The sequence below is a fragment of the Oculina patagonica genome, chromosome 9 (assembly GCF_052425735.1).
Source record: "Oculina patagonica isolate OP01 chromosome 9, crgOcupat, whole genome shotgun sequence".
NCBI lineage: Eukaryota > Metazoa > Cnidaria > Anthozoa > Scleractinia > Oculinidae > Oculina > Oculina patagonica.
In genome coordinates, this window is record NC_135766.1 from 20,958,059 (window position 1) to 20,975,673 (window position 17,615).

Consider the following 17,615-nt stretch of genomic DNA (forward strand, 5'->3'; position numbering starts at 1 on the left):
TCACCAAACGAAACGCGGACTCTGGTTGGGAACGAGATATATTGGGGGGAAATATAAAAAAATCCAACGTAGATACTAAGCACTTCAAAAGTTCGCTTTTATTTCACTGTTTATTCTTCAAACTCTAACATCTAGTGACCACAAAAGAGAGACGGTAAGAGGAGTTCTTTAGTAATCGCTTTTGGGGCGCTTCTCGACCCAGGCCTTTATTCCGGGAACGTCCAGTACGCGCTTGTAATGTTCCGCCAACTTTGGGAATTTACTGAGGTGTTCAGGAACTTCTGGTTTACCTTGCCCCAGGAAGCCGTTGTTTAAGTCGAAGAACGCGATGTCGGCATAGGTCATCTAAAGGAAATAAAAATACAGTTGTGTGATCAGCAAATAAGACCTCCGATTGCAAATTGTGATTTATATAACACAAATTTCACCAAATTAAACTGCATTAGTGCACGAAATTTTGCGTCGCAAATTAAGTGACGCAAAATATTATATTCTTATTAAAAAGATTTAGCCGAGTCTAAAAGCGGAGCTCCCCGGTTATTTACTTTACCCTTTTTGTAAATCCGAATTTACTGGAATTGCGCCCGCGATCCAATAGAACACCATTACTTGGACAGTGGTCAACTTCAAAAAAACACGCGACCACGACGAGTTCTATACTTGAGCCCGAGATATGGCCATGTGATACTAGTCAGCGGATACCTTCTTTTGACAGCTGCCAATTGACCGTAGTATGGATGTCCAATCTCAAAGATGTAAGCTGAGATTAACATTTAACGTATGGAGTATGGCCGCCATGTTGCGCGACATCGTCGTTGTTGGGCGCACGCGCCCGCAAACCATGCTGCTGGCCAAAATGACCATGATAAATTAATGAGATGCATGGATTCTCTAATTTCTATGCAATTTTTCTGTGCCTGCATTATGGTTATGGGGCTCCGCTCTGCGGCCTTTCGGGCCGCAAAGGAGCTCCGCTAAAACAAGGTAGTACTAATGAAAGAGAAAACGTTCGGTGCATGTTGAATACGGTTAAGCAAGAAAAAGTAGAGACTTAGGTCAGTTACTCCTTGCTACACCCTTCCCATTCTTATCTGTTATTCATCGCTGTAGTTTTTTTTTTTAGTTTTAGTCATATGATCAAACTTGGATCGCGATTTATACTACTCAGTAGCAGGAACAGTCCCTTGCGTTCGGTCACCCAGTAAATCCGGTAATGGTACCTCATTAATAAATATCCTCAGTTTTAATCGCAGGTAGCCCAAGCTCCTAAAGGAGCCGTCAACATATGACATTGCGTAATAACGTTATTATAAGAGTTTGTATGGGAATATAACGATCGTAAAAATAATTCAAAATAGGGGGAAAATATCTGATAAAATCGACTTACCTGCCCTCTTCTATGTATAAATTGTCTTTCTATGCCATTATGAAGCGTTTCAAAGCGATTCCAGTAGGTTTTAGTTCTCTGTTTTCCTCTAGAAGAGGGCAGGTAAGCCGATTTTATTAGACCTTTTTCCCCTATTTTGAATTATTTTTAACGATCGCTATATTCCCATACAAACTATTATAATAACGTTATTCGCAATGATGCTGACGGCTCCTTTAGGGGCTTGGGCTACCTATGTTTTAATTTAGAAATTTAAAGTGTGAGGTGTGACAGCGGCTTGTCGCAGTATCCTATAAGCATCCGGCAGAATTCTCTAAAAAAAAACTCTCAGGAAATGTTAGAGGATATCTTGGAAATTTTTTCCAGGATTTTTCTTGTTCTGGTACCTCACACATTAGATAAATAAGGCCAGCAGTAAAGCTTCTTGCTATATTTAACATCACGCAGTGTTCCACTTGGTCGATACAATCTCAATTCTTACCTTGTCACCTAAAAAGAAAGGGCCTTTAAGAAGAGCGTCAAATTTCTCAAGGCGCGCCGGGAGCGTGGTTTCAAAGAACTCCTTCTTAAGTTCCTCCTGTAAAACGGACAAGTAACTTATTCAGGAAACGACGAACATTAAAATGAAGTCAAATATAATATGACACAAGAACACGGGTCCGCAGTACACTGTAGGTTCCATAAAACCCCTGCCGTCTTCCCAAAACAACAACAACAACAACAATAATAATAAAGTTTTTTCGTTTGTCTCACGACGTAGTGTCACTTGTGATGTAGATCGCGACGTTTCGACTGCACACTGCTAGTCTTCATCAGGCGATAAGGTCGACTGGTTGTGCGTGAACTTATAAAGCACGCTGCTGCGCTGTGATTGGTTGGTTTTCAACAGCTGTGATTGGTGCATTTCAAATGCACCTGATGAAGACTAGCAGTGTGGAAACGTCGCGATCTACATCACAAGTGACACTACGTCGTGAGACAAACAAAAAAAAATTATTATTATTGTACTCTACCACGATGGTTAACAACAACATTTTTTACGATAACAACAACAACCTTGCAAAGTTATTTTGATACTGCTTCAAAAATATCAGAAGTAAAGTTTGTTGTAAAAATTTCAGCTCACAACAACAGTTTCTAATTAGTTTGATTTATATTTTCCTTTGTTCCAAATTTATTGTTATAATCCAACCCCTCCGGTCCCCCCCGGGGGACTCCCATATTAAAGAGATGGAGATGCTTGTTGAGAGACCAATCTTAAGCTATTTTAGACCCCTAAAAGATACCAAAATTCCAAAAAGAGGATTTGTATTTGTATATTTCTTCGTTTTTAACCCTTAACGATATTATTATGGCGAAAAATATTGGCGTTTTGCCTGAAACACCCAAGCCGAGACAACGAGCATCCCCATCACTTTCAAAAGCAAGTCCCCCCCCCCCCCCCCCCCCCCGGGCCTTAAACAAAGACCTTTGCCCTGGTCTAAAATCATTTTGAGTGAAATTATTTTAAAATCCGAAAAATTTTTTTTTAGGGGGGAAAATTTATTATTCCCCTATTGCGCCATTTTACCACATTAGGGCAAAAGAACGCGCAAAATTTGCCACGTTATTACACAGTAGAACAGGGAAAAAATACAGTCGGACAAACTTACGGAATACTGGCCCAAACAAAGTGGAAAAATAAGTGGAATAATAAATCCCTTTTCGATGGTTTAACATATAATACGAGCGGACATTTTGCTCATTGCTCGTAGTAGTAGATAAAATACGAGGGGAGATTGTATAGGCGTTTACAATGGCGAGCCCATAGGCGAGCCATTGTAAACGCCCATACAGATCGGACCAATATTTTATTCTACTTGTGAAATGAAAACAATAAATTGAATGCAAAGTTTTGTTATGCGAATCAGTCGAGATCTGTATCAAAAGTTAATGAATACTAATTAGCTGAGCAGGAGTCTGTATCAAAAGTTAATTCTATTGTTTGATTTGTATTGGGGTTTATAGTTGTGTACATGTGATCTGAATACAGTGCTGGGATTGGTTTGCACTCTCATGAATAGTTAATGAATTTTACAATTATATGTTAAACCATCGAATAAGGTGCATATGTGCTCTGTTCTGGCGTAATATAATTCTTTTCAACTAAATTTTTACTTTTTATCTCTTTTCATAAAGCAAAGACTAATTGCTTTCACGACCTTTTATTCGAAACACACATTTTGTTAGATAGATCGAAACGATAAACAAGCTCAACAGCTCGGCGGGTGTCGGATTTAACCATACTACACCTCAGCCTTTCTTCCACCAAAGTACTGGTTAATGACACAATGAAATATACCTTTCTGGCCTCATCCTTTTCAAAGTTGAACTTAACTATTCCATTAAAAAGATCAGTAACACCATCAGTTATCATGTTAGCCACGGCTTCATCAAAAGGGTCAGATGGGTACATCCCTGTCAAGTACAACGGAAAATTTAAAATTATATATAAAATGCTTGATACAAGGGGAAGTGGGGAACACAAAATAAAAATACCATTCAAGGGTAAATCCAACCTTTGAGGTACAATTATTATAATATTGTAGAAGCACGATTTTACTAAAAGAATATGCCGAAGTTATTCTTCACTGCTAAAAAAAGGTATTAAAACTAAAGTTGTCCGACGTTTCGTTTCGTATCAAGGTAAAGTGTTGTATCGTGGTGTCAATATATATTAGTTTGTGGAAAATAATAGACATTTGCTGCATGGTTATGTAAATAATTTTGCGCGGAGGGAGTCACTTTGCATGTTTAAAGTTGGCTTTAGGACTTGAATAATAAGCATTTAATTTCGTTGATGAGACAATCGAATTTGCTGCGGTATTTCTTTAAAACTGAAACGAAACGTCGGGCAACTCTAGTTTTAATATTTCTATTGAAGTTTATCAGTAAACCGTTAAAATAAGGTACAAACTGAACTTGATTACATTAGACGTTTGAGAGAGAAAAGTTCAAACAACTGACTCCATTTAATTCTAAAAGTGACTTCTTGAAATTTGTGTTACCTGCTTTTTTGCATATGTACTTCATAACTGCCCCAGACTGGCCTAGCACTTTTCCTTCAGGTGTCACAATAAATGGCATTTGACCAAACGGAGGCCTACCAGCTGAAACAGTGAAAAAGTGACATTTAGAAACCAATAAACAACAAACAATCAAATAGTTAGAAAGCAATTGAAATTGAATGATCGCTTTTTAATTGTTTTCCCCTTAAAAAAGCGGTTTGATATCAACGATCTAAGATGCTGAAGGATGTTGTTAAAATATAAACTAAAACTAAACTAAAGTGCCATTATTACTTTTTATTATCTTGTTTCACGAGTCAAGCTTGAGTCTACACCGCGCGCGTGTAAAAGTTGGATCGTAAAAGTTGTTGTAAAGTAAAAAAAAAGTAAAGCAACTTTATTTATACACGGTTTGTGTTTAAAGCTAGAAGCTTGTGGGGCCGTGTTTTTTCCTATTGTACATTGCGACTGTTTATATCACGGCTGACTTATTGCACACAAGGAAGCATAAAAGGAGCTACATTTGCTTAATTTGTTTAGTAAATATACTTCAAAGTGGATTACAATTCACGAATAAATACAGTCGAAGCTCTCGTAAGCGGACACCCTTAGGAAGCGAAAAAAGTGTCCGCAACTGGAGCTGGCCGCTTACGAGAATGATTCTCGTAAGCGGGCACTAGAGGTGTAGGGGATAGATGGCCGCTTACGGGAGCTTGCCCAGCTAACATAATGCTAAATGCATGTAAGTGGTGTTTCAAAATGTAACCGGACGTGGATGACAGCAAAACAAACACTGAAAAATGGTACTGTAATTACTATAAAATCGTTGTGACGAACGGCGATGTGAAGTTAATTGATAATAAACAAGATACAGAGGTTGCTTATTGGATTTTCTTTGGGGTGTCCGCTTACGAGAGCTTAAAAACGAAGAAAAATTCGTAATCTCTGAAAGTGTCCGCGGCCGCTTACAGGAATGTCCGCTTACGAGAATGTAAATATTACAGAGTTTGTATGGGAGTTAAAACAGGGTTTCAAAGAAGGCGATCGTAAGTAGAACTGTCCGCTTACGAGAGTGTCTGTTAAGAGAGTTTGGACTGTAACTATGAGAAATGGTACGAACATCGTGTTCCGTCTGCCCTATTATATATTATTTTCATTTCGAGAGAATCACAAACTTAACACATGTAAAGGGTGGGAGAAAGGCTTTGACCAGCCACATATTCGGCTGGAATCACTGTTTACCGTCCTCAAAATAAGCAGATCACGCGTCTTACTAGACGCAAAACACGGATCACGGCAAGATTTGAGCTGTTTTCACGTGTCACACGCTAATTTTTGCCCAAGTCACGCGTCACGCATAACCCCTATACCACCCTGTATATATGTAGATTAACACGGAAGTTTTAATCAAATCAAAATATAAGCTTTATGAAAAACCTGAAACAAAGAACAAAGAAAGCAGGCGGCTATATTCCATCCGTAATAAAAATAGTAGGCAAAAAGCTAGAAAATGAAAAATTAATTCACGTAATTTAAATGCATTTATTCATATGGTAATTTACATGCAAATTCAAATAATAAGGATTAAAGTATTCCAGCACACATTTATGGCTCGGTTGTTCCAACAGCAATTACAGCTAAAATTAAAACAGATCATGATCTTTCCATCACTATCTCTAAATTCTGCCTCATGATATTCACTTACATACACACTATTCAAGATAAAGCTAAATACAATCATAGCTAATAATTAGCTACACACAGACTGACAGTGATGTATGACAAGAATAATTATGCTTGCATTGTAAACCGAACTGTACACAGTCTACTGGCTCTGACCAGCCACGTTGCGAATTGAATTTATTATCTCAACTTTAGTTCATCGTGCTACAGTTAAACATGTTTTATGCTGCAAAATCACAAATTTACCAATTTCACCAATCTTGAAATATCGCCAATTTTGATAATAAGCCTGATTATCAGAGAAAGTGTATAAAATCAACATTCAGTACTACGAACGCTACTCACATGCTTTCTCCTTCGCCCATTCGTCGCCATCCAAACGAATATCTTCGAATTCTATGTTCGCCGCAGCGAAGGAAAGACGGCAAACTTCTGCTCGAGCGCGAACTTTAAAGTAGTAACATTTGTAGCCAGACATGATATTTCTAGTTCTCTTCGTGTGCCGAATGCAATCTGCTGACAATAATGACTCTGCATGAATATGAATTTCTCCCCAGTCCCCAGGCAGAGAGATATTTATCCTTGCGTGACACGTCATTGCGTCATTAGGCTCGTAAAAATTGCGTTTTCTGTTCAAAACTTTGCTCATCGCAAATCATTGTGTGTAGTCGAAAAAATGTAGTACGAGGGCAAATAAACCATTTCAATGTAAAAGCTTCCGTCCCTGATAGTCTCCGCACGCACATTGTATACACATTTTCATGTGCAAGTTTACATCGGTGAAACAAACTGGCATTTTTTTTTACGCGTGTGCACGAGCACTTGTGATTGGGCAGATTTTCCAATACTATATTCAAAAATCTACAGAGTTCAGAGACTTGTCTTGCCTCGTGTTCTACAGACTGCTTTGAGACCTTAGCCGCTATCTTTGTAGGCGCAAAGGCCGAAGGCCTCTTCTGGTCAGGTGCACACACACTTTGTAGTTTCGTTGAAAGTATAAATCAAACGCTAACTGGATATCAATTTTTCGAAGGAAGAAAGGATTACTTTTAAAAGCAACTATCACTGTATTTCTTTTGTGGAAAGTAATGAATAAGAAAACAATAATTACCAACTCAATAATAAGCTAAGTGTAAAAATTTACAAATCTTCGATGCCTGGGCGGCAGTTGGACTGGCGTGACATCGCTTTATCGAGATTGCGTGATAAGCCAGACATAAGTGTTGCCTGCGTTGCAGACGAACCCGGGCCGGGTCGCACTAGAGGACAAAATTGTTTTTGTTGAGTCAAAATTTTACTCAAATTTCTGTTTCCGGTAAAAAATTATTTTGGCGTGCTAGGGTCGCACCAATTTATAACTTTGCCAAACAATGTGTCAACAGGAGAATATTAAATTCGAGATCCAGCTTGAATTGAGTCACGTTTACGTGGAATTGCGGCACGAAGCTTTCGCTTTCCATGGGATTTTAGTCCTTTTAACCTGCATGCAGGCTACAATGTGAAGCATATTCAATATGCATTAATGTATTCATGCCTACACAACTTAAACATTCAGCTGGTTCTGTTTAATTATGAGCACCAAACCAGGCAACGTAGACGGCGAAAACTGTGAAGACGACACATCTAGCCTGTTCCAGGCGTTCGGTTAGTAGAAATCAACTTTAGCAAAGCATTGGAAGTCATATATGGCCACAAAGGATCCATATCGTGACGAAGTTGGCACCAAAATCAGGAGAATATTTATTTTAGCACAATTTTCACTTCCCTTTTACTTCTCGATTGACATCTTAATAGCTTTTTTGACGTTTTGGGGCATTTTGTCGAGGTCCAGAGCTTGGCAATTTTAAGTGCCGGCATCTTTGAAAATTTGGTACATTCCGCTCATTTTTGCAAATGTCTGACAAATCGGTCGCACTAGAAAAACCTATTTGATGACAGATTTTTTTGTAAAACAAACAACTTTTTACACTAGTGCGACCCGGCCCGAATAAAACCCCGCAAAACCCGGGGGTTTTGTTCGTCTGCAACGCATGCTAGACAAATAGTAGCCTCCCACGCAGTCGTTCTAAGGGGCGATAGTACGACTGCGTGGGAGGGCAGATTATCGAACAAACTGTAAATCAACATTTCATTTAATTTCTACGAACGAGACTTGTTTTAATACTTACATGCTTTCTCCTTCGCCCATTCGTCGCCTTCCCAGTCCAACCGAATATCTTCGAATTCTATGTTCGCCGCAGCGAAGGAAAGACGGCACACTTCTGCTCTAACACGAAAATTAAAATAGAAGCACTTGTAGCCAGGCATCTTCTTTTGCTGTTTCTTGTTCTCTTCGTGCACCGAATGCATTCAATCTGATTCAATTGACCGTGACTCTGCATGAATATGAATTTATCCCCAGTCCCCAAGCAGAGATCTCCGCACGCACGTTGTATACAAATTTTCATGTGCACGTGCAAGTTCTTTGTTACATCGGTGAAACAAACCGGCATTTTTTTATACGCGTGTGCACGGGCACTTGTGATTGGACAGATCTTCCAGTGTATTTAATAATCTACAGAGCTCAGAGACTTGGCTTGCCTCATGGTCTACAGACTGCTTTGAGACCTTAAGCCTCGGCTAAACGATCAAACATTTTCGTCCAACATCATGTTGGAAGAGCATGTTTAACCGTTTAGCCGCCTCTCTCAACATGGCATTTAAATGGTTTCCCATGTTTGATCTAGATCAAACATTTTCATCCAGCATTTTGCTTCACGCGAAAATGTTTGATCGTTTAGCCACCTCTGCAAACAAAGCAAGCCTAAGCGGGAAAAAGCAACCAATCAGAAACCGAATCTATGTGACGTCGCGCCATAATTTTAGCGGTAATACGGACAAAGCGTATGTGGGCTCACTTTTGTAGATGTTTGATCAAACATTGTTTGCTTGTTTAGCCACTCCATGTTGTGTGAGACAAACACGATGTTGGACGAAAATGTTTGATCGTTTAGCCGGGGCTTTAGGCTTTTTTTACAGGCGCGCCGACTGAAGGGCTATTTCGGCCTTGTGCACGCGCAGGTAGTTCCGTTGAAAGTATAAATCAAACGCTAATTAACTGGATATATATTTTTGGAAGAAAGAAAGTATTACGGTTTAAAGCAACTGCCATTGTATTATTTTGTGGAAAGTGATGAATAAAAAAAAAAAAGAAACAATATAAATTATCAACTCAATAATTAGCTGAGTGCAATAAATCTCCGATGCCTGGGCGGCCGGTGGACTGGCGTGACATCGCTTTATCGAGATTGCGTGATAAGCCAGAAAAAAAGGGACATCGGCTATCTAACATTTTGTTTTGTAGAGAAAAATAATTAAATACTAAACCGCTCAAGTCTTTGCTTTAATTAATTATCCTTCTTTTAAGAATCTGATCGTGGACCAGTTGTTTAGAATTCGGTTTTAGGGCGTTTCTTGACTCTGGCTTTGATACCGGGAGTGTCGTACGTGGAAATACACTGAAATGCTCAGGAACGACTGAATTCTTGTTCCCAGAATCGACGATCCTTCTGATTCTTCTTCCTTCCTCTGACCGGTCCATTCTCGTACCTCGAGTCTTCGTCCCTTCTGCGCAGGCTTGAAGACCATGGGTACGAGGATGCTGACCGGTCCCGATTTGTGAGCATGCGCAGAGTACCATGCCTACGATTTCAAGCCAATCAGATTTGTCAGATTTGACAATGAGTCCGTGAATATATAGCGGACTCCCGGTTTTGGAAGCGGCCAGAGGTCTCGATCCCTGGCGCAGACCAGAAGGATAGTGGGCTCTGGATACGAGAATGAAACGACTGGTTTACCTTTTAAGATTGCGCGACAAACAAACATAAAAGTAACCTGAAATCATGCCCTTAGCTTAGAATAAAAGGAAACAAAGCACTTCAACACTTTGGTTTCATTATTTGTTTTCATTTTCAAAACCCTGAAATTTTGTCTGAAAGCGATAGTAGTCCAGCGGTTTAGAACTGGCTTTCAGGGCGTTTCTCCAGCCAGGCTTTTATTCCGGGAACATCACGTACGTGCTCGTAAAGTTTTGCCAACTTTGGATGTTTACTAAGGTGTTCAGGAACTTCTGGTTTACCTTTCCCCAGGAAGCCGTTGTTTAAGTCAAAGAAAATGATGTCGGCAAAGGTCAACTGAAGAAAATAAGAATGCAAACGTGTGGTAAGTAAACAATTTCTCCACAATCAATACACAATTTGCAACGGCAAAATGTAAATAATCAAACAAATTCTCCAGATTTTTCAACCGTTTGCTTGTACTGGCATAGTGCCTCACTAAATAGACCGTCGAACTATGCAACTGTATCTAATATATAGTCATCTGCGATGCCAAGGAGGGGGGGGGACTCCCTTGTTAAAAGGGTGGGGATGTTCGTGGGACAAAATTGAATTTAACCCCTAAAGAAGACAAGTTTGGGCGTGGCTTAAGCTTTACTGAACCCTAAAAAATACCAATCTAAGACAGACACACAAATAAACAAAAGCTATTTTGACTATAAAGACGATAATGACGTGCTTTCACCTGTAAGGACTTTTTAAAGATTTCATCTCTGATCAAACTAAGAGACTAACACAGAATGACTACTTTTGCTTATTCGTGTGCAACTAAGATAACTAACTTGTCTTGATAATGATTGCAAGGAGCAACGGTGTTTCGTCCTCAACACCATTAATGATACTAATTTTTACAATCAGCACCTCAAAGCCCCTTCCCTTGCAAGTCTCTCCCACCGCGGTCTGCACTCTATCTGGCTTGGAAGTGCCACAATCTTATGTCTTACCTTGTCACCCAAAAAGAATGGACCTTTAACAAGAGCGTCAAATTTCTCAAGTTTGGCGGGCAGCGTGGTTCCATGGAACTCCTTCTGAAGTTCCTCCTGTTAAATAGACAAGCAACTAATTCAGTATTTAAAAAAATATATTTTGAGTTGCCAGAAGGTCACTGTCCTCTTTGCAGCATATGATCTTGCTGTTTTAGGTGATGTGATATTAAACCACATCCTCCTACTAATGGGTAGCACCCCGGACTCCGGATCGAGCTGTTCGGGTTCAAGGCCTGCCTGGGACACTGTGTTGTGTTATTGGGCAAGACACTCACAGCACCTATAGCCACCCAGGTGTAAAAATGGGAATCAGCGGAATCTACTGCTGAGGGAAGTACATCAAGGCAGGACAAGAAATACACCTAGATGCTTCATGCTATAGAAAACCCGGATCAGCTCCGGCCTGGTATGAGGCTCAACAACAGGCTAACTACTTTAATATCCTACCTTTTTAGCCTCATCCTTTTCAAAGAAGACCTTAATTAAAGCATTAAAGAGATCGACAACACCATCACTTATCATGTTAGCCACGGCTTCATCGAAAGGGTCAGATGGGTACAACCCTGTAAAAAACAACGGAAAATGCTTGTTATAGTGAGCGAATTGAGGGAGCAGGGATGGCGCAGTGGTGAGAGCGCTTGCCTCCCACCAATGTGACCCGGGTTCGATTCCGCCCCGGTGCCATATGTGGGTTGAGTTTGTTGTTGGTTCTCGTCCTGGCTCCGAGGGTTTTTCTCCGGGTACTCCGGTTTTCCTCCCTCCACAAAAATCAACACTTCTAAATTCCAATTCGATCGGGAATCCGAGGGCCACAGGTTTGTCAGTCGCAACCTGTTACATGCTACCCTCGTAAAATTAAGACGATTTATTTATTTATTTATTTATTTATTTATTTTAATACGTAAAGATCATCTTCGCCAGTGGAAGATGGTTACATCACGCACTTTATCTACGAGGCATAAATAAGGGTGTCACTCCTAAAAAATTTACATGGTACCTGCTTTTTTGCATATGTACTTCATAATTGCTCCAGACTGGGCAAGCGTTTTTCCTTCAGGAGTCAGAAGAAATGGCATTTGACCAAACGGAGCCTTGCCAGCTGAAACAAAAAGTGGAATTATTATACACTGTAACCATTATGTCTATTCTCATTGGTTGAAAGCCATCAGCTACTTCACGCTGAGGGTTATCTCGGAGGGTGGGGGAGTACTCGGGATTTCAAGCGACAGGGATGAAAGGGGGTAAAACTCAAGACTTCAAAAAACCCCTTGGGGTTTCAATAAAACCCCAAAATATCCCTGGACAAAAACCTAACCGCCAAAAATTAAGAAGATACTACCAGAAAGCTTTAGATTGTTTTAAATACACCACCCCCAACCCCCCCCCCCCCCCCAAAAAAAAAAAAAAAGAAAAAGAAAAGAAAAACAGAAAAGAAAGAGAAACAAATCCGAATTGCCAAATTTTCCTATCCAAAAAATCATTTATCGATCGGTCGTCATTTGAGATCCCGGGTTCCCCCCCCCCCCCCCTATTATCCACATTTTATTTTGCTTTGCGAGACACCATCGTGACACTTTGTCTTCTTTCTCCCCAAGGCATGCGCACTTGATGTGGCAACGCGTGATTCGTGGGACTAGGGAGTTCAGCGTACAGAACTTGATATAGTGCTGTGCGGCAATTGTACAATTTTTATTTGCGCTGGCACTCGTGCTAGCGTAATTGCTTTCGACGAAGGAGAACGCATACTAATCGTGTCGTTTGTCCGAAATCAGCCCCGCAGGTCTTACGATCGGTCCCGCAGATATCGCCGATGCTGTCTCATTTTAGCGTTTGGACGCCATCTTGGATTATTTGGCTGGCTGGCTGACTGGATGGCTGGCCTGGAGAGATGGCCTCGATCTCATGCAAACAGCATGGCGTCGGATCTTGCAATCGCAGAAACGTTCAGGCTGTGCTTGAACTGAATTGCCGAGACTGACAGCCGTATGTCTCGGAAGTTTAAATAAAACGGAAAATGTCATGGAAAATATTTCAGGGGTATCATCCGGAGAAGTAGCCTGTTCCAGGCTCTCAGTAGTTGGGGGATGGCGAAAAACTCGAGCGAGCGAGGAAAAAAACGAGGGGGAGGGGGAGAAAAGGTGCCTTCTTTCCACCTCGTTTTTCCTGGCTCGCCCGCGTTTTTCGCTCTCCCCCAACTACTGAGAGCCTGGAACAGGCTTCCGGGGACGTTGAGTTTTAGTCAGCCACCGAATCTCGAGTAGACGGAAATCGAGCAAGTCGTGTCGCAGTTGTGTAAGGTAAACTTGCGCGTTTTACAAAAGTACGAATTGTCAGAAATAGTGCAAAGATAGTGTGCAGAATAAAGATCCAAATTGCTTTATCGCTTTTTTGAATTTGTTTTATATTGTTATTCGCAGATATTTTAGACGTTTTGACGAGGAAATCATTAATTGTATATTGAATGTCATGCGTGTCTAATTGTGGCCATGAATAATTACGGACTATACTTTGCATTTGTTTAGAGGTTTGTGGAGCTTAGGAAAAAGTTAGTGAGGGTCGTTTGCCTCTGCTTGGCTTTCTTTTTCGAATTCCCCGTGTTATCTATCTTGGGTCGAACGCACTCCCCTTGGCCTAATCTCTGACAACCTGTAGTTAAATTAGATATGCTACACGGTGCTGACGAGTCCCAGAAAGGTCAAAACAGCTGTCCATGGCTTCAACCCTACTTAATCAGTCTTGGTGGTATTTATGTCTCGCAAAGTCTACTTTTATGTAGTGGCAAGGGGCTTTGATCGCAATCGGACGCTAGTTCTGTTTCTTTCCCTGTCACATCCCGTTTCTATTACGAATTATTTGTAAATTTGTCCATTCTGTCCCCTATTGTTTTAAGCTTCTTTGTATTTTATTTTTGTATTTTCTTTTCTATACTGTTTGTTATATGACTTTTTAATTTACAAGTTAAGGTTAACTGAAGCGTAGCTGGTGTAAGTTGTCCCGGGCAGTAGAATATTTGTAATACGTAAATTTTTTTGTAAGCCTGGGTTATCTGTTAATAACCCTCTTGCTAGATTTACCCTCGCAGTAGGGATACCCTACCGCCTGTAAACAGAGCCTAAGATGATAATTATTTGCGTGACCACGCATGACTGACTCAATATAATTGTGTTACTTGACTTGTTTAAAAAACAAAAAAAAGAGCCCTGAAGTCATTAGTATGCGAACTTTGTGAAGGTCACGAAACGCATAAAATGCAAATCACATTGTGTAAATTTATAGAGGTCTCGCGAAACAACAATTATTTAGCACAACATCGAAGCCAAAGAAAAGTCCATTTGAAAGCGATAAAAAAATGAAAGCAATCGCCATCATGGTTCAAGTTCTCTAGATACGCAATATTTCGGTTATTTATGGCAAAGAAATGATAAAAGATTTAATCCGCTCACGCCAAGCTATTGCACTCATAAATAAACACTCTAGTGTTTGTTTTGCCCGGGGTATCCAATCGAACAAAATCGAACCAAAAATCAATCGAACCCAATCGAACACCAATCGTTCGATTGGGTTCGGTAATCGAACAAAATCGAACATCTATTTTGCTGTGAGTTCGATTTTCGAACCAATCGAACCAATCGAACATAATCGAACACAGTCGAACATAATCGAACTCAATCGGGTTCGATTTTGTTCGGAATCTTTCTCTTGATACGTAAATCACGCAGGACTAATCAAAATCAACTTTTATTGAATGGAATAAATATAAAAACGTCCAAATATCGAACTGAATGTCAATGTTTAGTAAAATATATTTGGTAGAAGAGAACAAAACGACGGTAAAATAACTGGAATGCACTATTGTTTACATTTCTATGTTAGAAGGAAGGATATGGTTTCTGCCCTGCTTTTCACCGTTACACTCAAACAGAAGTTGCACTATTTCAGACCAGTTTATTCACTGCAACACAGGCAGTTGTGTTCAATATGTGAAGAATCGTTATTAGTAGCCAAAACGCTGCTGCCATCAGTCTGTCCAAGCCCTCGAGGGCGGCCAAAAGCGACGTTGACAGGAGAAGAGCAATTTCCAGCATGACAACAATTACATTGGAGGAAGTGCTTACTATTAACATGGATGACAAAAATAACAAGTGAACAAGTAAAACATTTTTTTTCTTAAGATCAAAACCATCGCAATAAGCAAAAAACTTGCATGCAAAATTGACTTTATTTTCGGACGAGTACGTTGTTCGACTGCCCCAGCCGTAGCTCTTGAAATCAATCGATGCAGAATTAACGTCGCGTCGCTGGTGTGCTCGTGGCTATTGTGCAGACAATCGTCCTATCCCGGGGTATGGCAAATCGCCAAAAAAGGATTAGGGGAACGGTGCACCGTACAATATGTACGCAGTATAAACAAACAGGAGTTCGGTAATCGAACGTTCGATTGAGTTCGATTGTTGGTTGTTCGGTAATCAAACGTTCGATTGAGTTCGATTGTTCCCTGTTCGGTAATCGAACGTTCGATTGAGTTCGATTGACCAAATTTTATTGTGAGTTCGATTATGTTCGATTACCGAACCCAATCGAACGATTGGTGTTCGATTGAGTTCGATTACCGAACGTTCGATTGGATACCCCGGGGTTTTGGGAAGCTCTTGTTTCTGTCGTTCTGGTTTGCATTAGCTCCCTGACAACGTAGCTGCGCCGACATCAACAAGAAGTTTGGAACTATAAATTCGCGATCGGTATCGATTTAATAAAATTACTAACAGTGCTCGTGACCGAGAATATATTGTTGCTTTTTTTCTTCTACTTAAACAAACATTTAAGCTGCTATTCTGTTTGTGTTTTATGCTTTACAATCACCAAACCCTCCAGACTTGGCTTTATGGAATCATTCGCTTCGAGCAGTAGGGGTGTCGAATGGTTAATGCGAGACTTTGCGAGACGGCGAGACTGATATCTTTTCTGTGAGCCAGAGACCTTTTTAGCCTGGCAAAAGAAATCAAGACTCCGAGAAGGCGTCAATGAAAAATTCGACACGACGACACCCTTGAAATTTGGCTAAAATTTTGCGAGACAAATTTTTAAGGACCATTCACCACCCTTAGCAATTGATCTCAGATCTATCATGGCTAGCTCGCAGGTTTTAAGAGGTGCTTCGTGTTAGCAGTGCCTGAGCTTGTCTACTTACATGCTTTCTCCTTCGCCCATTGCTCGCCATCCAAACGAATATCTTCGTATTTAATGTTCGCAGCGGCGAAGGCAAGACGGCACTTTTCTCCTCCACCGCGAGCGTTAAAGTAGTACAACTTGTAACCCGACATTTTCAGCTGAAGTTTCTCTTTGCGTGCAGAATTGGAACACACCTCAGAAAGCTGACCAAGAATGACTCAGCGTCACGCGGCGCGAAAAATAAATCTATTCCCAGTCTCCGGGCAGAGAGATGTCGATATGACGTCACGCGTCACGGGGGCTATTTATCTACCGCGTAACTTGGGTTTGATGCAAGTACTCGTTTGCGTTTTAAGCAATTCAAAAAACTCTATGCTCATTTCACGAATGTATGTTTTGCGATGTTTTGTATTTTGTTAGGTTCTGTAAAATATGGCCACGGCAAGTAGAAAATACAATACATTGTCTTCCTTACACAATGACCAATAACAAATATGATTAACTTGTGATTTGTAAATACCCGGCATATCCAATCGAACAAAATCGAACCAAAATTCAATCGAGCCCAATCGAACACCAATTGTTCGATTAGGTTCGGTAATCGAACAAAATCGAACATCTATTTTTCTGTGAGTTCGATTTTCGAACCAATCGAACCAATCGAACACAATCAACCTCAATCCGCTTCGATTTTGTTTGGATTCCGTCTTTTGATAATTAAATCACGCAGGACTAATCAGGGGGACGGTGCACTGAGCAAAATGTCCGTAAAATAAACAAACAAGAGTTCAGTAATCGAACGTTCGATTGAGTAGGATTGTCAACCGTTCGGTAATCGCAGTTGTCCTGCACCGATTCAAAGCGGCTCTCTGATTGGCTGATTTTGGCTGATTTTTTAAATTCTGTACCGAGACGTACCGAACCAATCACACGCGAGCTTTGGTTGTGCAGCCAGAGTTGGTCTGCGAAACGGTTGGTGTCATTTAGCTATGTTCGTCTGTTCGACGAGATGCCTCGTTTTGTACAATATTTCAGTTGAGATTGTCAGTTTTGTAAGCTTTGGACGTTTTCTTGTTATTGTGTTTGAACTGTTTGAGTTATATCGTGTTGTTTATGGTACACTCGGTACACCCGGTACACTCGGTACGGCCGGTACAGTCGGTACGGCCGGATGCACCGAGCGTACCGGGTGTACCGGGTGTACCGGGTGTACCGGGTGTACCGGGTGTACCGGGCATACCAGGCGTACTGGGTGTACGGAAAAGAGTCACGAAAATTATATGTAAAAGGGTACTTTGCAACAAATAAGCGCACACTTTGGTTGCACGAAGAAAATTACTAGAAAATTAAATTTATAGTTAATATGCAACTCCTTGTCTCGAACATCAGTAACGGTACGATCCTGGGGAGAACGCCCGATCCTGAGGAGATAATTTAAAAAGTCCACAAAACCAGGTCATTCGATTGC

At 40.6% G+C, this 17,615-nt stretch overlaps 2 protein-coding genes across 3 annotated transcripts; both read right to left on the reverse strand.

The window, feature by feature from the left end:
- Positions 1 to 80: 80 nt before the first annotated feature.
- LOC144666418 (hematopoietic prostaglandin D synthase-like) lies at positions 81 to 8,469 on the reverse strand. 2 transcript variants are annotated; one of them, XM_078527851.1, is made up of 5 exons: positions 8,286 to 8,469; positions 4,435 to 4,536; positions 3,729 to 3,844; positions 1,869 to 1,964; positions 81 to 345 (listed from the first exon to the last, which is right to left on the reverse strand). In XM_078527851.1, exons 1-5 carry the CDS (start codon positions 8,464 to 8,466, stop codon positions 169 to 171), a joined length of 672 nt encoding a protein of 223 aa, XP_078383977.1. In that variant the 5' UTR covers positions 8,467 to 8,469; the 3' UTR covers positions 81 to 168. The 2 variants fall into 2 exon arrangements, with proteins under 2 accessions (XP_078383977.1, XP_078383976.1); XM_078527850.1 differs by lacking the exon at positions 8,286 to 8,469 and adding an exon at positions 6,463 to 6,742.
- A 1,564-nt stretch (positions 8,470 to 10,033) lies between these two features.
- Positions 10,034 to 16,378, reverse strand: LOC144666440 (glutathione S-transferase 1-like). Its single transcript, XM_078527879.1, has 5 exons — positions 16,167 to 16,378; positions 11,976 to 12,077; positions 11,426 to 11,541; positions 10,937 to 11,032; positions 10,034 to 10,289 (listed from the first exon to the last, which is right to left on the reverse strand). Exons 1-5 carry the CDS (start codon positions 16,297 to 16,299, stop codon positions 10,113 to 10,115), a joined length of 624 nt encoding a protein of 207 aa, XP_078384005.1. The 5' UTR covers positions 16,300 to 16,378; the 3' UTR covers positions 10,034 to 10,112.
- Positions 16,379 to 17,615: the final 1,237 nt, after the last annotated feature.